The 22,636-nt window shown below is 34.5% G+C and overlaps 2 protein-coding genes across 3 annotated transcripts; both read left to right on the top strand.

Moving 5' to 3' along the window:
* Positions 1-541: 541 nt before the first annotated feature.
* Positions 542-10,655, top strand: LOC136228063 (uncharacterized protein At2g02148). Its single transcript, XM_066016891.1, has 9 exons — positions 542-616; positions 766-1,080; positions 1,968-2,091; positions 2,253-2,594; positions 2,805-2,967; positions 4,365-4,476; positions 4,669-4,722; positions 5,944-6,186; positions 10,322-10,655. Exons 2-9 carry the CDS (start codon positions 892-894, stop codon positions 10,421-10,423), a joined length of 1,329 nt encoding a protein of 442 aa, XP_065872963.1. The 5' UTR covers positions 542-616; positions 766-891; the 3' UTR covers positions 10,424-10,655.
* A 534-nt stretch (positions 10,656-11,189) lies between these two features.
* Positions 11,190-15,761, top strand: LOC136226988 (uncharacterized). 2 transcript variants are annotated; one of them, XR_010687940.1, is made up of 4 exons: positions 11,190-11,315; positions 11,894-13,693; positions 13,797-14,780; positions 15,149-15,761. XR_010687940.1 is itself a non-coding variant. In XM_066015706.1 (3 exons), exons 2-3 carry the CDS (start codon positions 11,903-11,905, stop codon positions 14,367-14,369), a joined length of 2,364 nt encoding a protein of 787 aa, XP_065871778.1. In that variant the 5' UTR covers positions 11,190-11,315; positions 11,894-11,902; the 3' UTR covers positions 14,370-15,046. The 2 variants fall into 2 exon arrangements, 1 of the variants encoding a protein (XP_065871778.1); XM_066015706.1 differs by lacking the exon at positions 15,149-15,761 and having other exon boundaries at positions 13,797-15,046.
* Positions 15,762-22,636: the final 6,875 nt, after the last annotated feature.

The following is a 22,636-nucleotide window of genomic DNA, read 5'->3' as shown; positions in this document are numbered from 1 at the left end:
TTTCTCAGTGAACTGTTTAGTCCTTCCGTCTGTTTGTTAGTTTTTTTTTACCATTTATGACTTCGGAAATGACTAAATTACCTTTACTATTTACCTTCAAACTTTAGAAGAGGAAATCCAATTTAGAAGAAGAAGCTATTTGTATGGAGAACAAGAAAAAGAACAGACCTAATGCTTACGAATTTGAACGATTAAGAAGAAAATCAAGAAGAAGAACACTCAAAGTTGATTTCAGATGCATTAGAGTTTAAAGGAAAGGAAAATAAAGGAAAAGAAGAACGCAAATCCAAATTGACTAATAAAATCTTCATGAGAGTCTAATGACAGGGACTAAACAGCTCACCGAAAAAAACGTTAGGGACTAAACAGTTCATCGAGAAAAATGTTAGGGACTTTATCATGTGTTTTTGAAAATACAGGGACTAAACAGTGTGTTTTGTCAAAATATAGGGACTAATAAATTAATTACCCTAAAAATTAAGAAGTTGATGTTTTTTTTTTTTTTTTTTGCCTAATAAAAACACAATGTTGAAAACAGTCAAAGGATGGAAGGCAGGTGTGAAGATCGGAGTGAGGCTTGGACTTGTCCGTACACTTTCGTCTTTCGTAAGCTCAGGTATGGTCTCAGCCTTGGCTTCTCCCTCCCTTTTTCCCTTTGTATCTTCCTCTTCTCTCTCATCTCTGTATAGCCGTTACTTAGCTCTGACATCTCCTCCAAAACTCAAACCACTCTGCAACTCATGATTCCTTTTCTTTCCTCTGCAGTCTCCGTTTCCACTTCTACAATTTGTAGTAGAAGATGCTATAGAGTAGCTGAATCGAATGGCTATGGATGATTCTCTTTCGATTCTGAATTCAATTTGAATTTTCTAGTGTATGCTTCGGTGAAAAATGGGAAGTAGGGTTCCTGTGCAGCATTATAACTTGAGATCCGCGAATTCCTTCATTGGTAGCAGCTCTCTTCATGATCTTAACTCCGTCGACTCCCGTCCTGCTAATATCGATACAATAGGAGGAGACACTGTCGATCGTCACGCCGATGGTAGCTTGGATGCTGAAGATGATTCCAGTGCTGCTGTTGTAAGTCCTCTTTTCTCGAATTTTGTTCTTTTATGCGGATTGTGGAAATTGTTAATGATTAAACAAATGATAATTCTCTATAGTTTGTACAGCAAACGAGTCTTCCAGAAATAATTTACCCTGAATCAAATGAAATTATTTTCAAGTGTTCGAAGTATACAGAAAAAACTAGTTAAAGAAGATCACATGTTGAGAGAGAAAATGCTGATTTTCGGAGTATGTATTTGAAAACCATATGGTTGCCTTTTTGTTTTGGTTCTGAATATGTTCCCCTTTTCGTATCCGTGTCCGTATCCAGTGGGGGTACAGATTGTTCTGTTTGGGAGTCAATTTTACAACTGTGTGGGTGAATTTTATTCTTCTAAATCAAACTCACTCAATTTTTGGGGCAATGGTAAACATTGTTGTTGTGTGACCAAGAGGTCACGGGTTCGAGTCTTAGGAGGGGTCTCTTGTAAAAAAATTGGTAGGGGAAGGGTTGCCCCCAATACACCCGTGTGGTGGGCCGCCCTTTATACATGTTATCACGTGAGTGGTTATGGTTGGGGTGGATCCGGCGGCCAGGGGCCTGGCCCCCAGACCCTGTCTCCACCCATGAGTTTCGTATCCTTTACCGTTTTTGTTTAAAGACTATTTTTTGAAGGTTATGTTTTAGAAATAATGTTTCCCGTGTCGGTTTCCGTATCTATATCTGTTTCCGTGCAACAATGATTCCTGAAATTTGTCTTGTTTTAGTATACTCAATATGTGGCTTTCACATTGGCGATGTTCATTGCTCCGTTCAAATTACATGCTACCTCCAAAAGCACAATCTCTTTGCTCATTTTCTTTTTTCATTGGAGTTCCTGTATGCAGTTCATAAATTATGCCTCTTATTGCTCCTCCAGGACTGTATGCATGAATCCTATAGGAATACCTTACCTCTTCATGGTGTTGGGGTGGAAGAAGATCGATCTAGCCTTGAGAACAATGGGTCTCCTCGAGGTGCCTATGATATATTGACTATTGAAGGTACTTACATATCCAACTAAACTGTTCCAGCAAAATTTCCAAATTTAGCTACAATATTATATTACTATATTACTGTGGAAATCTCACTTCCTATCATATACTGTTCTTGCCAAATTGTGTCTGCTGTCATATTAACTAGTTCCTTTTGGATTTTGAGCTAGATGTAACCCCTGTTGAGTCTGCGAGAGCAAGATTCCTACAGATAATTGTTGATCACTTTATCAGTGATCATGTAATTGAAGTGGCTGATAGTGGGGCGGAATATGATGCCCACTCGGGGCAAGATAAATTGAATAAGAGGAAATCAGGAGATGTGCAATATGAAGGTGACCCAAGGTTTGCTTTGCCCTTAATGTATGTTGCAAATATGTACGAAACACTTGTTAATGATGTAAATATGAGGCTGGCTTCCTTGAATGGTATTCGTGACAAGACCCTTGGAGTAGCCCTTGAAGCGGCAGGTGGTTTGTACAGAAAAATGGCCAAGAAATTTCCTAAAAAAGGTTTACTATTTCCTTCCTAGATGAATAATTAAATTGTATAACGAAACGGTCTAAATTTGTACATGTTGCACATCATGTGCGTGCTTGCATAATCAAATAGTGCTATTTTCCCCTAAATAAAATTTCAAAAACACTAATAATACTCTTATGATTCTTTTTGTGTATAATATTTGAGCCTTTATTTTGACTTGGCATAGTTTTCTCCTGAAGGTACTTATTCTTTTAAAAGAAGAGAGTTGGCAACTTCCTTTGAGACGAGGACAAGATTCCCAGAATTAGTAATACAAGAAGAGAAGAGAGTACGTTTTGTGGTGGTTAATGGTTTGGATATAGTTGAGAAGCCCAATAATATGCCCATTGAAGATGCTGAGTGGTAAGTTGTGGCACACCCTTCTCAGTGCATATAGATTAAAATTCCTGTTTGTAGATCATACTTTTATGACTATTTTGCTACATGAATTTACTTTTTGGCCTAAACTATATGAAGCCTCCTAAAGTTGTCCACTTTGGTCATTCTGCCCTACAAACTTCATGGACAACCCATTAGTCACTCCAACTGACATAATAGGTCTCTTATTTTTCTTCAACTCTCTAAAAGTGACATAATAAGTCTCTTATTTTTCTTCAATTGGAGAAGATGTTGAACCGTGAGGACCACTCGCCTTTCGGTTGACACAGTGTGGCTTTTCCTTTTATAAAAATTTGCAATGTGCTCTTTCGAGATGGTATTTCAAAGTGTGTATGAGTTTAGAGAGGCTATTGCAAAATATACTCTAAGAATGGGTAAATTGTTTTGAAGGAAAAAGTCACATTGCATATGGGAAGTCAATGGAAAGGTGAGTGGTCAAAATCTTCTCCGATTGAGGAAAAATAAAAGGCTTTATGTCACTTTCATGGAGTTGGAGTGGCTAATGGGCCCTCATTTAAGTTCGAGGGGCAAAGTGACCAAAATGGACAAGTTTAGGGGGCTATATATGGTTTAGGTCTTACTTTTTCTTGTTTCTTAGTACCTTAGTTTCTTATGGATCCGTAGTTACCTATACTCGTAACAGTTTTATTCAAAACATCATGACTGTTGTTCCTTTGCTGAAAAGAAAGCTAGAATTATTAAATAACATCATAGATAGAACTTTTAATCCAAATGGAAAATCAGTACAGTCGCATTTGGAAGGTATTTATTACCTGGTTACCAACTTCCATAATTTCTCAGCTCTCATTGTGTCATACATTACTAAGACATTCAATGAAGGAAATATCTACATTCACTGCAATGAACAAATATGTTGCAACAAGCTATATATATATATGCTACCTTACCTTTTTTTTCTTCTGGTAAGAAGATCTGATTAATCAGTTCAAGGTTGCTCAGACACCCTTGGGTGGTCCCTATCCCAATTAATTTCTTTTTGCTTACACTAGCAATTGAACTTGCCACCTTGCTTAAGCGACTAGAGACCTTTTCCACTCAAGCTAATTGGTATATAGCCTACCTTACTATGATAATGTGCTAAGAAGCTTTTTGCTTGGTGTAATTTGAGGGGGAAATATAATGGCAGCAATGTTTCTTCGAAGGCTCAATGCTTCTGCAACCGTGAATATAATTTACCCTTCTTTTGCAGAAAGAGATAATTTACTGTTTTCCCCAAAAGCTGAGTAACCAAACCCAAGAATACCCAAGTAAAAGTGGGTTAATCACAAGTTTAAAAAGCTCTCCCTACCAATACACCAAACATACTATTCTTCACTCTGATTTGGCTGCTGATATTCCAGGTTTAAACGACTAACAGGCCGGAATGATGTTGCTGTTACTTCTCGAGATTATAAATTCTATTCTCCGAGGCACAAGTATAGGCGGGTTGTGTCCAACATTCCTGGATTGCCAGTAAGTGTTAGTTCCTTTTGTGAATGTTCTAATATATACCCCCGCTCCCCAATTTTAAAATCAATTGTACGGATGGGGCTTTTCCTGAATGTGTCTTACTTCTGCTTGAGCTTAATAGCACGTATAGTAATTCTAACCTCTTCAAATGATGAGCTTTGTTGTTAAACCTGAAACTTTTGTATTTCTTTTCAGACGCTTTCTGCTACAGATAGTCCTACAATGACTACTGCACAAGGATTTCGATCTGTAAGTGAAGTAAATTCTAGCTTGTTATTTGTATCATTGATCTTCTGTACATGGTTCTTAAACATTTTGATTGTCTATCATGTTGTCATGGGTATATGATTGTAAAGTTTGCAAGTGCATGAGCCAAAGTCAACCGCCAGAATATTCAGCTAACATAATGTGATTTTATATTTTCAATTGTTTGAATTCCATATTGAAATGCTTCACTTTTTTCTTTTGCTTATATCTCTGTCGTATGATATAGAAAGGGAAAAGGCACAAAGATACCCTAACATTGACACCTAGAAGTAATTTTACTCCTAACGTCGAAAATGGTGCAATTTCAACCCTAACGTACCTTGACAGTCGAGCAATTTTACATGATTAATGACTAGATTTTAGGAGCGGCCTCTAACGTGCCTTGGCGCAACGGTAAAACGTTGTTGCCGTGTGACCTGAGGTCACGGGTTCGAGTCTTAGGAGCGGCCTCTTGCCAATTAAATTGGCAAGGGAAGGCTTGCCCCCAATACACCCTTGTGGTGGGACCCCTCCCCGGACCCTCGCTCAGCGGGGACGCGTAATGCGACCGGGCCGCCCTTTTTTTTTTTTTTTTAATGACTAGATTTTACCATTTCAATCAATTCTATGCACCGTTTGTTCTTGGTATTTTTCTCAGCTATGTTGTTACCAATTGCTATATTGTGCTGGAGGCAAATGCTAATTTGAATGTATTTGATATAGTTAGACATCATTGCTAAGCCCTAATACATTTGTTGCCCCCTTTTACTTGATCCAAAACTTCAACCGTCTCCCTGAACTTTCAAAATTCCAAATGACCCCTATTCTTGTCTAATGGCATTCAATAATCTTTTATTCTTGTCCAGTTGCATTCAATAACCCGTTATTCTTATCCAATTGCATTCAATAACCCAAAAATTCAACTGCCCCTGAACTTTCAAAAGCTCTAAATTATTTATTTATTCGACATTTTCTTTTTGACATATGAAGGTTTCTGCATCCAACAAATTCTATTGAGAAATAGAGGTTTATTGAATGCAATTGCACAAGAATATGAGTCATTTTGAAACTTTTGAAACTTTAGAGGGACTGTTGAAATTTTGGGCCAATTACAGGTCAACAAACAAATGTATTAGGCATTATGCTAATTTGAATCTATTTGATAGTTAGACATCATTTATTGTACCATGGGAAGTTATATGCTCTATTTTTTCCTCTTAACAGCCACAAAGTGAGCAGCATACACCTCCAAAGCATCATGTGGATTCAATGTCACATCAACCTCAGTTTCATCCGATTCACCAAGTTCACCAAAGCCAACCACAGTTTTGTCAAAATCATCAATGTGGACCGACTCCTCCACACTCACTTGAAATTGCTCATTCTAGCCACTCTAGCATTTCTCAACACATGGCTTATTTACAACCTCTCGCAGGGGGTCATGTTGGAGGCCGCCTGCATTTAATGGTGAGTGCTTCTTTGATCAGACTTTTCTTGTGAGTGTTTTAAAAGTATGAATTTTGGTTGGATATAATCACTTTGCTTGAACTTTATATTGTCTAGCCATCTTTACTAGGGCTATAAATGAGCCGAACCGAGCCGCTCTGTTCACTAAAAGCTCGACCTTGTTCAGTTAGATTTATAAATGAGAGCTTGAGCACGGTAAAAACTTGTTCGAAAGCTCGCAAACAGGTTCGGTTATAGATTTATGAACAAGTTCGATTATAATGTTCATAAACAGGCTCGTGAGCAAGCTTGGTTCGATTATAGTGTCTAGTCATCTTTACTAGCGTTGTAAATGAGTCGAGCTGCACTGTTCGGCTCGCTAAAAGTTCGACCTTGTTCAGCTCGATTTATAAATTAGTCGAGCTTGAGCACGAAAAAATTCGACTCGAAAACTCGCGAGCAGGCTCAGTTATAGGTTTATGCACAAGCTTGATTATAATGTTCATGAACAGGCTCGTGAACAAGCTTGGTTCCCTTTTTTTTTTAATAATAATATTTGCTATAAAAGGGGAAATGTAAAACTACCTACTTTAGTTTTGTAGGTTTTAAAACTTTATAGTTTTGTATTAAACAAATTTCAAATGAATATAATTAACGAGTTGTTCGCGACCAAATTTAAGAACAAAATTAATGAGATGCTCACGAGCAAAGCTGTGAACAAATAAATGAGCTGCTCCCAAGCAAAATACTGAGCTCGAGTGGCTGGTCAATTTTCTAATTAGCGAGTATGAGCATGTCAAAACTTGGCTCGGTTCCATTAAGAATAGTCAATTTTCTAATTAGCGAGTATGAGCATGTCAAAACTCGGCTCGTCTCGATTACAATCTTAATTGCAGAAGTGAATTTGATCCTTGGCCTTGAAACATGTGAAGGAACTCAATTATCTTAGCATTTAAAAATTGGATGTCTTAATCTAGCAATTTTGAAAAGATCAAATTTCTAGGCATTAGACCTACAATTTCTTGATGAAAAACTGAAGATATGTCCCGTATAATGTGTGTATCTTTTTAATGATTGCTAGAGAAAATCTGCTAATGATTGAAAAGTTGTTAACAATTTGGTTCTATCTTTTGAATGATCATGCATTTTGAAAAGTGGAAGTATGGTATGATAGTGGAAAGGGTGAAATTTTGGTTGAGATATTATTGGGATAAGGAAGGTGCAAATTTGTTGGAAAAGTGTAAATTTGTTATTGCAATTTTATCCGGACAAATTACACCCATGGCCACTGAATTTTACCCATTTTAACATTGTGGCTACTGAAGAATTCTTAACACTTTATGACGACGGTGGCCATTCAACGCCTCAAAACGACCGTTGACGGCCTCAAAATAATTTTTTTGAATAGTTAATGATATTTTAAGGAATTTTAATTCTTGGAAATTTTCGTTTTGAAGTCATTTAAGTGTTGTTTGGTTAGGAGAGAATGTGCATTTGTAGAGAGAGAAAGCTCCAAAAAAGTTGATTTTGGAAAATAAAAAATGTGGTTTCATGGTAAATGTCGTTCTGAACAACTTTAATTCTTGAATATTTTCATTTTGAGGTCGTTAACGGTCATTTTGATGAGTTTGTTAATATTGAGTGGCCATTGGTGTTTAAAAGTATAAAGTTTAGTGGTCATACCGTTAAGAATTGTAGTTCAGTAGCCACAATGGTAAAATGGGTGAAGTTCAGTGACCATGGGTGTAATTTACCCAACAATTTTGGCCCTGTTTGGTAAAGAGCGTTTTGGGATAAAAAGAGCGGTTTTGACCAACTTTAGGGGGCGTTTGGTTCAAACTTCGGAATTGGAATCGGAATCGGAATGTTACGGAATCAGAATCGGAATGACTATTTGTTTATTTTGTTTAGTTTAATCCGGAATCGGAATCCAATTACTTTAAGAGTGTTTGGTTCAAATTTCGGAATTGGAATCAAACTCAAAATCGAAATTGTACAAAATTAATTTTTTTAAAATTTTAATAAATAAAAAAAATATGAAGACCATTAATTATAAACTAACTGAAAAAAATTAATTATAAAAATATTCATAAATTAAATTAATATATAAATATATATATATACAAATTATTTAAACAACCAATGTATTATAATATAAAAATACTATATTTGTTTTTTTTTGAAAGGGAATAAAAATACTATATTATTGATTAAAAAAACTATATTATATTATATAAACAAATATACTTTATTATTATTATTTTTGGTTACAACAAATATACTTTATTATATAGTATACCGTAGAGTATATATTTGTGGGTAATTACCTTTATATTTTTGGTTATGGTATAGGCAGTTTTTTTTATTTTTTAGTAGAATTATGGTATAGGTAGTTATAAAAAAAACGTGGGTTCTTTTTTCTTTTTTTTTTTAAATTTGACAAGGGAATGGGAATCATATTTGATTAAAGGGGAAGGAAGAGGGAATGGTTGATTCCCATTATGGGGTGAATGTGATTTCATTCCTATATTAAAATTTCTAAAACCAAACATTACCAAAGGTAATTAACTATATCCATTCCCATTCCCTACTATAAATGTGCCTAACCAAACACCCCCTTAGCGGTTTGACCACTGAAACCGCTGATTGGAGTGTTTGAGAGCTTTTTCATTTAGCGTTTTGCAATATTAAAATTAATGGACTTCTTTAATCCTAATAGATAGACTCCTCTTCTCCTGCGCCAAAATTAAAAAAGAAATGTCCTTATTCGTCTTTTTGCACAAACCGCTATTATCAATCAGCTAATGTAATCAGCTAATTCCTAAACAGGGCCTTTATCCCAAATGTTTCTAAATAAGATCTGTTTTACCCCATACCCCATACATACCTGACCAAAAAAAAAAAAAAGTTAAACAAATTGATTTTACTTTTATTTGACTCACTATTTAATTGTCACATAGGATTTTCAAATGTTAATTATAACTAAAATATTTATTATATTACTAACAACTTGCTAAAATATAGTAATATTCAAGTCTCTCAGATATATACAAGTTGATCACAAAAAAGAATGCCTAATTTTTTTAGGCTATAATTATTAAAGGCGCATGGCGAATGGTATAGCGAGACAAGGTGCATTTACAAAAATAAAAATTATAGAACTATAAAACTAACATAAAAATGCAATGAATACTAAAAAAATCATGAAAATACTCTTAAACATAAATAAATTTTAAAATGCAAAATAACCCTCATATCATAAAGCTAGAGTCGAATACTATATCATAAGTTTTACTCCTAATCAAAATTTTCCAAATTCATCACTCCTCATCTAAAGCATCATGAAACTCTTGAATTTGAATTCCATTTGGTTTCTTTGTTTCTGTCGTTTGAACTCGTTTATTGAGTTTTTTTCTACTAACTTCTTCCTCTAATAACGACTCTGTCGCTTCTTCTTCTAATTAATTCAAAGGTATGATATCTCTTCTTTTTTAATATTTTTTTTAATAGAACACGTATTCCATTCCAGATATGTAAACTAACTGCCAAAAATTCCAGAAAACTGCCCCTAACTACCCAGGCGCGTTGTTCACCTTTGGAAACTGCCTCTTGGCGCACCAGGCGTGTGCCATGGGGTGACATGGCGCAAAGGCCTGCGCCTGGTGCGCCATGCGCCAAAGGCGCGTCTTTAATAACTATGTTTTAGGCTTAATACATCCTGCATCCCTGAACTTGTCCCAAAACGTCAAATGACCCCTGAGCTGACCCCTGAGCTTTAAAAAATGTTCTATTGACCCTTATATTTGTTTAAAGTGAACAGTTAATCCCCTAACTATCGGTTTTAGTGAAAATTTCTATTTTTGCAATTGGAGGAAATCTTAGACCCGCATTTACGAAACTTTAAACTTCAAGGACATCTTTGCGAAACAAGTGATTCTTACCCATCTTCTAATTAGGCATTCTGAGATGTTCAAAACAATCTTGTTGGAGATTTGATTATAAAATCTTTAAAACAATCTTTGAGAATTTGTTAGTTTGTTAGAAAAAAAAATAAGATTATATATTGAGTTACTGATTTTATATGATTTAATTATCTAATTATTCTTTAATAAAGATTGTTAAGTATTATAAATAAATGTTAATTTGTAAATTGCAGCCTCAGAGTCCAGCAAAGTACTGTGATGAATGTGGTGCTCCATACATAAGAGAAACCTCCAAGTTCTGTTCAGAATGTGGTACGAAGCGTATAGGTATGTGAACAAAATCCGAAGATTATCGTTAGGTGTTAATCGATGGATAGAGCCTTTGAAAATTAATCGGATTTGTATTTTTGTATTTTTATATTTCTTTTAATTTTTCTGATTAAATTATTATATAAATCAGAATATTGTAAAAATCATTAGATGTTTAATCGGATGGATAGGGTCTTTGAAAATTAATCGGATTTGTATTTTTATATTTTTTGAATTTTAATGATTAAATTATTATATAAATCAGAAGGTTGTATGAAACGTCATGTGTTAATTGGATGGATAGGGCGTTCGGAAAGTAATCGGATTTATATTTTTTGTATATTTTTAAATTTTAATGATTAAATTATTATATAAATTAGAAGGTTGTAAAAATGTTAGGTGTTAACCGGATGGATAGTGCATTTGAAAATTAAACGGATTTGTATTTTTATATATTTTTTAATTTAATGATTAAAATTAGGGAAAAGTACAAAAATAAACCTTGTGGTTTGGCCCATTTTCGAACTGCACCCCTGTGGTTTAAAAGTTTGCAAGTTGGTGTCATGAACTTCATTCCGTTAGCAAAGAGGGGTAATTGTAGGAGACGGCGTTAGAAGTGATGAGCTGGCAATAAAAAGGCACGTGACACGCTGGGGCATTTTCGGTAGACAAAATATGAAGTGGTAAATGAAAAGTCTAATTCCTCTTACCTTTTTCATCTTAACTATCATCCCTAACCTTTACGTATTCTGAAACCTTTCATCTTCAAGCTTCCATCACATTTAAAGAATCAAACGCATTTCAAAAAGGTAATTCTTTCAACTTCCACCATCGCAGACGAACCATCCTCACGAAGAAGAACATGGTGGTTGTGTAAGAAAAGCGAGGATACTGGTTCAGCTTACTCTGTTTTACCAGGTTCGAACGCTTACTCTGTTTATTTTTCATTCTTTCTACTTGTAGTAATTGTTTTGCATGTTCGGTGTTATAGATACAAATGGGTTTCAAAAGGGGGTAAATGGGTTTTGCAGGGTGATATAATGGGTTTTGAACAGTGATTCAGTAGGTTACGAACTGTAAAATTATGTTGGTTTGAACTCCTTTTTGTTAAATATTGTTTTTAACTATCGATTGAACCTATGTTTACCGTTTCATTCGATTAATCATTTTTTTTTGTTTATCGTTTCAATCGCGATGTTGTTTTGTTTACCTTTTACCGCGTTTATCGTTTCTATACTGTTGCTTAATCGATTTTTCATGTGTTTATCATAATAATACGTTTGAACCTCGTTTTAATACTTCTGTTTATCGTTTACCATGTTCAATGTCTTGTTGAATAAGTTCTTCATTGTTTAACATTATCACTATGTTAACAAGCAATTGATGTTTAATGTCAGTTTATGTTTGTATAGCTCTGTTACTTGGTTAATGTTGGTCTTGGTTAATGTCATGGATAATTGCAATTGTGGTTTAAAAATCATGTTTATTTCGTATAGGTGGTGATAATGTTTGAGTATGTCAAGTTAGTGATACATCATGGAGGCAAATGGGAAATTACAGAGGATGATATGGTATACAAAGGGGGTAGTATCAAGATAATAGAGGAGACGGATGTGGACTACTTGTCCTTATTTGAACTACAAGGTCTTGGGTTTGAGCTGGGTTATGCAAATTGCTGTCAGATATGGTTTAAGATATGGGGACTGCGAGGTGAGATAGCGTATGAGGAAATAACATCGGACAAAGACATATTCAACATGTTTGATTACAATAAGCCGCTTAAGACGTTTGATCTGTTCTACCAAGAAGTAGTGCCTGTTGCAGTTCTCAATGAAAACCAACCAGAGCCACAACATGATGAGCCACAATCACCAATCCATCCAGAGCAACAACCTGATGAGCCACAATCACCAATCCATCCAGAGCCACAATCACCAATCCATCCAGAGCAACAACCTGATGAGCCACAATCACCAATCCATCCAGAGCCACAATCACCAATCCATCCACAATCACCAATCCAGACTCAAAATGAACCACAATCACCAATCCAGACTCAAAATGAGCCACATGAAGATCAATCTGAGCAATCAAACAATGATGATAGCAGTGGGGAAGATGATTCCGATGATGAGGACTATGACTATACGAGGGATGAGGTTGATAGTGACAACACTGATGTTGAATTGGAATTGAGTGAAGAGTTTGTGGATCTGGAGGGGAGTGATGATGACATATTCCAAAACTACACAACAAATGTTGATGGAGCAGAGGGAGATCGAGAAGAAGGTGAAAGTCAAAATGGAGATGAACCAGCCCTCAATGAAGAAGACTTTAGAGAATTCAATGAGAGCCCGTGTGATGAAGATGACTTGCAAAGCTTGAGTGACTCTTCTGATGATGGCAACCCTAACTTTGAAGAATTTAATGAAGTCACAGGGATGGCAGATCCTAAGTTATCTTTGGGTATGAGGTTCTCGAATGTTTATGTGTATAGGAAGGCACTGAAGGAGTGGGCAGTGAAGCAAGGATTTGATTATAAGTTGAGCAGGAATACTAAAACAACTGTGACTGCCATATGCAAGCAGAAATGTGGTTTTAAGGTACATGCATCTTCAATGAGAAGGACAAGGACATTCCAGATAAAAACTTTCAAGCCAAAACACGAGTGTCCAAGGGACAATGTCAATCGATTGGTTGGGTCAGCTTACATTGCTGAAAAGTATATGTCAGATTTACGAGAAAATAAAGACTGGAGTGTGGAGGCAATGCAGATGAAGATCCAGAGGGAGTTAGGAACTGAAGTTAGACCTTCAAAATGCTATAGGGCAAGGAGAAGGGCCGCAAAACACTTTGAAGGTGACCTTACATTGCAGTATAAGTGGCTGTATGATTATGCGGAAATGATCAAGGTAGCAAATCCTGGAAGCTTGATCAAAATTCAGACAGAGCTGCAGTTTTTGGAACACACAGGGGAAGCAAGTTCATCAACTGCTATACCGAGGGAGATTGTTGTTTTTCAGTACATGTATGTGCGGTTTACAGCTCAAAAACAAGGGTATTTTGCTGGAATGAGGCCATTAATTGGTCTTGATGGATGCTTTCTCAAATCACCAATGGGTGGCCAACTGTTGTGTGCTGTTGCTAGAGATGGTAATGAGAACATGTTCCCACTTGCTATTGGATGTGTGGACATAGAGTGCAAAGCCTCTTGGCAATGGTTTTTGGAATTATTGGTTTCTGATTTTGGTACACCACAGGAGACCAAATGGGTCTTCATGTCAGACCAACAAAAGGTACATCCTTAAATTTGATTTACTATTGCAATTAATTAGATATGAGTGTTTAATGTCATTTATTGATTCTGAATACTTTTGTTTATTGTTTGGTCAATATTAGGGGTTGGTAGAGGCAATGAACACAGTCATGCCAGGTATAGAGCACAGGTTTTGTGTTAGGCATATGTGGGAGAACATGAAGTTGCAATTCAAAAGGACAGAATACAAGAATCTACTGTGGAGGGCAGCAGGAGCTGGTACTGAACGTTCATGGGAATTCCATATGCAAGCAATCAAGAATCTTGACGAGTCTGCTTACAATTGGGTTATGAAGCATGACCCAAAGACATGGGCACGATGTCATTTCTCTACTCACACGAAATCGGATGCGTTGCAGAATAACATATGTGAGTCATTCAATACATATATCAAGTTAGCTAGGAACTTACCTGTTCTTTCTATGTTTGAGTGGATAAGAAAAAGGATTATGAAGAGATACCATATTAAGTCAGAAGGGATGAAAAGGTACAAGGGGGATATTTGCCCTGCATATCAAGAGCAATTGGAAAAGCTAAAGGTTGATGCTAGGAACTGTTTCTGTACTGCAGCGGGTCAAGATAAATACTCTGTGGATTGTTATGACACCACATCTGTTGTGGATTTAGGAGCCAAGACGTGCAGTTGTAGGTTGTAGCAATTGTCAGGAGTGCCTTGCAAACATGCTATCTCTGCCATATACACTAACAGAGAGAAGCCTGAAGCTTATGTTGATAGATACTTCTCCAAAGATGTCTACTTAGGAGTGTATAGTCATGTTATTAATCCTATCCCTAGTCCTGAAGAGTGGGTGAGAACTGAATTACCAGACATACATCCATGGGTTGTTAAGAAACCATCAGGGCGACCCAAGAAGAAGAGGAACAGGCAAGCAGATGAGCCACGCAACCCATTCAAGGTTACACGGGCTGGTGGTAAAATTCTATGTGGTAGATGCAAGATGGAAGGGCATAATTCTAGGGGATGTAAAGCAGCCATTACCAGAGAGACAGCTTGGCAGAGACGACTCCGAAAAGAGAGAAATAAACGTTTGGGTAATATCGGAGAGGTACGTGCATATAAATGTGATTGTGTGGTTTATATGATGTATTAATGATTTCATTGCTTATCTGGTTTAAATGGTGTATTAATGAGTTCATTGCTTATCTTGTTTAAATGGTGTATCTATGAGTTCATTGCTTATATGGTTTAAATGGTGTATTAATGAGTTCATCTGTTATGTGATTTAATTGGTTAATTTATGAGTTCATATGTTATGTGGTTAATTGGTTAATTTATGAGTTCATTGCTTAAGTGGTTTATATGGTGTAATTATGAGTTCATTGCTTAAGTGGTTTATATGGTGTAATTATGAGTTCCTTTCTAAGTGGTTTAAATGGTGAATTTATGAGTTGATTGCTTGTGTATATTTACAAGGTATCTCCATTAAGGAGGAGAGGCAGACCTAGAAGGAACCCAACTGCAACTGGCCAATCTTCATAGCCAGCTCCAACTGCAACAGGCCATGCTTCACAGCCAAATCCAACTGCAACTGGCCAATCTTCACAGCCAGCTCCAACTGCAACAGGCCATGCTTCACAGCCAAATCCAACTGCAACTGGCCAATCTTCACAGCCAAATCCAACTACAATAGGGCATGCTTCACAGCCAACTCCAACTGCAATAGGCCAAGCTTCACATGCAAATCCAACTGCAGCAGGACAAGCTTCGCAGCCAGCTGCAAACGCAAGGCAGTCTTCACATCCAAGAAGTAGCAGAAGGCATTGCTCACAGCCAACTCCTACCACAATGCATTCCTCGCAGCAAACGACAAGTGTGTTCAGAAACTTCAGAAGGGCGAGTGAATTACTGGGCATTGCCAATGCTAGCGGACAGAAGAAACAGAAGACCAAGAAAAATTAGACCGTACTATGATATGCTGTTTTGGTAGATTTTGTAGCTAGTTTCTAGCTATTTTGGTTCCAATGTTGACAGTTTTTTTTTGTAACCCAACTACATACTTTGCTATGTTTAGCATGTTTCAATTTTGGACAAAGTCGCATGTATTGCGTAGTATGAATGGTCATTTCGTATCATAATGCAAATGGTCATTTCGTATCTTTATTGTGATGGATATTTGCTCTGTTTTTAGACGAAGCTATATTACACAAAGCTACTTCTCCGAATTGTAATCGCACAAAAATACACCTATGCACAAAGCATATAAATTGCACAACAATAACCATGAGCAGAAGCTGGACATTAACACACAGATTGCACAAAAATACACCTATGCACAAAGCATATAAATTGCACAACAATAACCATGAGCAGAAGCTGGACATTAACACACAGATTGCACAAAAATACACCTATGCACAAAGCATATAAATTGCACAACAATAACCATGAGCGGAAGCTGGACATTAACACACAGATTGCACAAAAATACACCTATGCACAAAGCATATAAATTGCACAACAATAACCATGAGCAGAAGCTGGACATTAACACACTGCTTGCATAAAAATAAACTTATGCATAAAGCCATGACCAGACATTAACCATTACCAACAAAAGCCAATAGTCACAAATTACATTGCACAAATCTGAATATAACCATTACAAAGTTTCAGAATCAAAACACAGATGTAATTGCATATTCTTTAAAACAATTTTAGCCTGACAACTTCTTCATCACCTCCACCCTTTCAATATTAACACCTAACACAATTGCTACTAAAAAAATTCCAAAAATGAAATATACACTAAACTTCAAATTGTTGACTACATCAAATTTTCTTTTCCTTGTAAACTCCAACTTCAGTGCCTCTGTTTCCTCAATCTTCGTCTGCAACTCTTTCTCCATTTTATGATTTAGAACCTTCCACCTTTTGAGTTCCACCTCCATCTCCACCACCCTTGCGGAAGCTTCTTCCAACTGTTCCTCACATTCCTTCATTTTTTGCTTCAACTGCTGAATAACCTCCATCCCTCTGTCACATATTGGATGATCTAACCATACGAAATAATCACATTTCGCTTGTTCCCTGTATCTGCCACAACCAACAAATCTTCGACCAAAATTAGCATTAGTTGAAGCTGTTCGAACAGGGGATATCAAGCCACATCGATATTTCATAAAAGTCTCACGGTCTGTTCTGCTACCCAAAGACGATTCAACGCTTGAAGCCATTGCAGACTACCGATTACACGCACCAATTCAAAGAACGCATCAATCGTAACCTAGAAGAAGTTGAACAGAAATCACCAACAAGTTAAATTAGGGTTGAGAAGAAATTACGAAACAGTTAAATTAGGGTTTAGCAAACATACCAGTTCGTCCAAACTTCTCCAGATGATTACAGCAATAGAATCGACTACTTTGTTTCAAGCTTTCTTGCTTTTCAATTTAGGGATTTCACAGACTTGGATTTAGGGATTCGTTTTTCATAAATTGGGGGTTTATTATTTGTAATCTCCTGTATTTATAAGCGTTGCACATATTTTGTCTACCGAAAATGCCCCCAGCAGTCACATGCCTTTTTATTGCCAGCTCATCACTTCTAACGCCGTCTCCTACAATTACCCCTCTTTGCTAACGGAATGAAGTTCATGACACCAACTTGCAAACTTTTAAACCACAGGGGTGCAGTTCGAAAATGGGCCAAACCACAAGGTTTATTTTTATACTTTTCCCTTAAAATTATTATATAAATCAGAAGGTTGTAAAAATGTTAGGTGTTAATCGGATGGATAGAGCTTTCAGAAATTAATCGGATTTGTAATTTTAAATATTTTTTAATTTTAATAATTAAATTATTATATAAATACAGTTAAATTATGAATTATATTATCTAAAAAAATAATAAGGTAAATAATTTATTAATTTTTATATTTTTACATAACACATTGTTTAAAACTTGTATTTGATAAAAAAATATTATAAAGTCATTATTTTTGTTTTATTTAACAGTTTAGTCATTTATAAAGAGATTAAACTGTTTAATTATTCAAAAATTTGAGTGATTAAACTGTTATATAAAATAAAAGCTAAGAACTTTATAATGTGTTATTAAAATTTAAGGATTAAACAGTACATTAAGTAAAACTATAGGAATTAATAGATTATTTACTTTTATATATATATATATATATATATATATATATATATATATATATTTGCTGCATTAACATTAATGTTCTTAAAAAAAATGTGCTAAAAGTACAATGTTAATAACAAATATTTAATATTTCATTTAAAGTTGACATAAAATTTAATAGTTGCTTTTTCAAAAATGGCCATCTCAGACTGCCTAAGGCAGGCATATTAGGCCGTCCAAGCCGCCAGAAATCAGTAAGGTTCTATTCTTTATTACTTAATTTTAGTATTTGTTCAGTAGTACTTAGTTCAGTTCAGTAACTTATTATTATTTATATAATTATTATTATTTTATTTTGTTATTATTAGACCCATTATTATTTTTATAAGATTTTTATTTTAATTATTGATATTTTTAAATTATTATATTATTATTTCAGTTTCAGTAGAATTTAGTTCAGTTCAGCTTTTTTCAGTAAAAAAGAGCAGAGCTTAAATCTAATAAGACAATCCAATTTGAGTCGGAATGATATTGTGAATTTCGGCGTCTAAGCGTTGTATGGACCAATTTTTAGACCACTGCAAAGTCAGATATATGAATACTAGGCTTAATACATTATTTGTCCCACGAACTTGTCTAAAAAACTTGATTCGCTCTTTGAACTTTGAAAGTGTCCCAATAGTCCTCTCAATTAGTATAAAATGTTCAGTTAGCTTCCTGAACTTGCGTAAAATTTAATCAATTAATCATTCGGTTGTAAAAAAGTAAGCTGCATCCGGAAGAAATGTTGCACGCGCCTTAAAAATGTAAAACGACAAAGGTCGGGGTATGCGGTTCTAATATTAGAAACGACAAGTTTTACCGTTGAGTAAGTAAGAACTTCCTTTTTAATCTATTATGTAAATTATGTAATAACATTTTAAGGCACGTGCAATACATTTTCCACATGTAGCTTACTTTTTTTTTTTTTTTTTGCAACCGAGTGATTAATTGATTACATTTTACGCAAGTTTAGAGGGGATAATGGAACATTTTGGTGGTTGTCTTTCCATCCTTTTCATTTTGATGTTTTTTATGTCTTATATTTTGGGGGGACTGCTGTATAATTTTACGGTAAATAACACTCATAGTTGTTGGTCCCGTGTGATTAGTTCCAAAGGGGGGAGGGTTAGGAACTAATATAACTTTTTCTATTTTAATTAAGCTGACTTAATATATTTTCTTGAGTTAGTCAACTCAGCTTTCGTCAGCACAGCCGATTATAGTGTAAGACAGCTTTAGTCAGATGTTGACTAAAACCATTTTACGTATGAGTTGGGAATTGACACTGTTGTGGTCAGCTTCCAACTCAGCACTCTTATTTACTCAGTGTCAGTTTTAAGCAATTCTATATGCTGAGTAAATATGACAAGCAACACATACATACATATATATATATATATATATATATATATATATATATATATATTTATATTGAGAGAGAGTTAGAAATTACTCAGTATGACTTATCCTGGTTCGGCCTCTCCGCCTACGTCCAGTCCCCAGAGTCCCTCCGGGCTTTTTAAATCCAATACTGAGCTCTTTAAAGGTAGAGCACAAACCGTTTACAAGGCAGTTGAATATGCAAGAGTACCTTCCTCTATTCGTCTACTCAACTCCTACTAAGTGCTATAACCGAACACTTAGGTTTCTCTACCACTGAGTATTTACAACCAAACACTCAGCACACCACTCTCAATTTACAATTGATACAAATTATTCTTTTCGAATGAAGAACACTTTAGATGATTACAAGATCACTCTAGCTTTTACACAGAATAGAAAAGTTGATGTAAGATCTCTTTTTGTTTTGATGTGTTTTTTGCTTGTATTTTTTTCACTTGTATTTTCTATGAATCGGCGATATTCTAAGAGGTTTACTTGTCTCTTTATAGTTGCAATCTGAAGATCAAATCATTTGAATTTGATTTGCCCGTTGAATCCAAAACGGCTCTTTTGGGAGACAAGGTTCTGGTCAGCTTCAGGTTTGCAGACCAATCCTGTCGTCTGATTTCCTCAGGTGTCAGGCTTGTCCTTTTCTTGCAGTTTTGTCTTCTTGTACAGGTTTCGTCTTTTAGCTAATAGACGTTTGACCCATGCATCTCGAAATCATTTTTGTGCGTAATTCCGAGGTTCCTATTATTGGTTCAGACAGTTGTCGGTCTTGTCTTTTAGCTAACGGATGTTTGGTGCTGTCCTGAAGATCACTCGGCATGACTTTGTTATTCGTTGGCTTCTGATTGTTGTTAATCCAGATACTGAGTTCTCTTTCACTCAGCTTCCATGGTCAGTTTCGTTCTGCAAGAACTTAGTTCGAAGACTCTTCTATTCTTGATACTGAGTTTCGCTCCACTCAGCTTCTTGATCTCTAAGCTTCTGTTCCGAAGATGACTTATCTTCTGTTATGCTGAGTTCCACTCTACTCAGCTTGTGCTGTGATCTTATGCCGGCTTTATCCTGTCTTACTTTTTATTTCTATTTATATTTATATTTATGCTCAACATTGAACAAACATATTAGTACAATTAAATCAAAGCACTTAAATTTAATTGTCCCTTAATCATGGATTAACTTAAATGATTTTGTCAAATCAAAATCGTGTGGAAAGGTGTTTCAACAATAGCCACTTAACTTTATATCAACTAATATTATGGTCACTAAACTTTAAAATATAATATAAAAATCACTCAACTTTACAATTTCTAACATTGTGACTACTAAATTTTAATTAACGTCTTAAAATGAACGTTAATGATCTCAAAATAGAAATTTTCAATAATTGATGATACTCAAAGCAAATTTAATTCTTCAATTTTTTTCGTTTGGAGGTCAGTTAGGTGTTGTTTGATTGGAAGAGAGTGAAAGTGAACGTTTAAAGAGAGAAAGTTTCACAACCAGTGATTTTGAAAATTAATTAGTTACAAATTATAATTAAATATATTATTAAAATTAATTCTTAATATTCACTATTTTTTATATATTATAAATAAAGTATGTTTTTATATTTTTATTTTAAAAAAATTAAACATCAATTCATAAATCCTAAACTATAAAAGATATATAAATTATAAAAGATATATCATAGATTTTTAATTATAATTATTTATAAATTATAATGCTTAGAATATTTTAAAAATATTAATTTACTTAATTTAATAGAATTAAAATTATTATTAATATAATTATAAATAATAAATGAATACTGAATTTTTATATAAATGTTCCATTATAATTTATAATGACTTCTAATGGATCTATTAATATTAATTGTTAATATATATATATTTTCATCAAATTTTTTTTATTAATATATATATATATAACCTTATAATTTATAATATAATATTATAAAAAAATAAGGTGTAAAAAATACTCTGTTAAAAAAGGTGTAAAAAATACTCCCCAAGTTTATAACCAGAAGCAATTTTATCCCTAACATTTAAAATGGTGCAATTTTATTTCTAACGCTAGCGGTCAAGAGCAAGTTTACACATAACATTATCAAGTTTGATCAATTTCAAATATTATTATAAAAAATATAGATATTTTTGTTCCTTATTCTGCACCAATTAAATATTAGTTTATTTAAAAAATTCATATTTTCTATTGGAGATTAATATTTAAAAATTCTACACAATATTTTAAATTTTTTTTTGTCCAACTCGTACAATAAACAATATATTTTTTAATTTCTTTTAAATTTTTTTCACATCTAATCAAATGTTTATTATATGTAGGGATGGCAACGGGTAGGGTACCCGCGGGTAATGTCATTTCCAAACCCTTACCCTTTTATTTTTTAATTACCCGTACCCGTCCCATTACCCTAACGGGTATACTTTTTGCATCCCATACCCTTCCCATTTAATTCGCGGGTACCCGCGGGTACCCTTACCCGTTAAGAATCAATAAATAAATAAAAAATATTACAAATTTAACAAACTATAAATTTAATAAATCATCAATCTAAAAATTAAATAAATTGAACCTTAATTAATAAGAATAAAGTAGCTTAGTAGTACACTCAATTGTTGAAAAATAAATGGTTGGGGTTTAAATTTCATGTCTTACATTTAAAAAACAATGATATTTATTAATATAAATTTTTTTATGACGGGTAACGGGTACCAGGTACCCTAGGGGGTATTCCCATACCCGTCCCATTACCCTAACGGGTAATAATTTTGATCCCATACCCGTCCCATACCCTTTTATACAGGGTACGGGTAGTCCCATTAGGGTCGGGTAGTGCCGGGTACCCACGGGTACACTACCCGTTGCCATCCCTAATTATATGTTATTAATGAGTAATAAAATGATTCACATGTGAAGGGTAGATGACAAAATTTATGACTGAGAAAATAGTTTGATGAATCAATGTTAAGAGTATTTTTTGCACTTTATCCCTATTATAAATATTTATAATTATTTTTAAGTATAAATTTTAATTTTTATTCATTCAATTAATACAGGTAGGGTTTGGACTTGACATTTTTAGGTGTAAGTTTAATTTCTATCAGAGTGTAGCCCAGCTTGACCTATAAATAAATAATGGAAAATTATTTATCTTTGTTTTTTTAAATGATTTTTCTTTGATTGAGAAATGATTTATTTTGACTTCAGTTGCTTTTAAGTCGAAAAATAATTTTCCAAAAATAAATAAATAAATAAATAAATAAATATATATATATATATATATAAACAAATATAACCTTCATACCTATAACATGACTGAAATCTCTGGCCAAAACTCGCAGCAATATATGTTTACATGCACCTTAA

Source organism: Euphorbia lathyris, chromosome 4 (assembly GCF_963576675.1).
Source record: "Euphorbia lathyris chromosome 4, ddEupLath1.1, whole genome shotgun sequence".
NCBI lineage: Eukaryota > Viridiplantae > Streptophyta > Magnoliopsida > Malpighiales > Euphorbiaceae > Euphorbia > Euphorbia lathyris.
Note: the sequence above shows the minus strand (reverse complement) of the source record. Positions and strands in the feature narration are given on the sequence as shown.

Coding starts and splice junctions, on each gene's coding strand:
- LOC136226988 (XM_066015706.1), top strand. CDS start 11,903: ATGTTTGAGTATGTCAAGTTAGTGATACATCATGGAGGCAAATGGGAA. Junction 13,694..13,796: donor TCATGTCAGACCAACAAAAG/GTACATCCTTAA, acceptor GGTCAATATTAG/GGGTTGGTAGAGGCAATGAA.
- LOC136228063 (XM_066016891.1), top strand. CDS start 892: ATGGGAAGTAGGGTTCCTGTGCAGCATTATAACTTGAGATCCGCGAAT. Junction 2,595..2,804: donor CAAGAAATTTCCTAAAAAAG/GTTTACTATTTC, acceptor TTTCTCCTGAAG/GTACTTATTCTTTTAAAAGA. Junction 2,968..4,364: donor CCCATTGAAGATGCTGAGTG/GTAAGTTGTGGC, acceptor CTGATATTCCAG/GTTTAAACGACTAACAGGCC.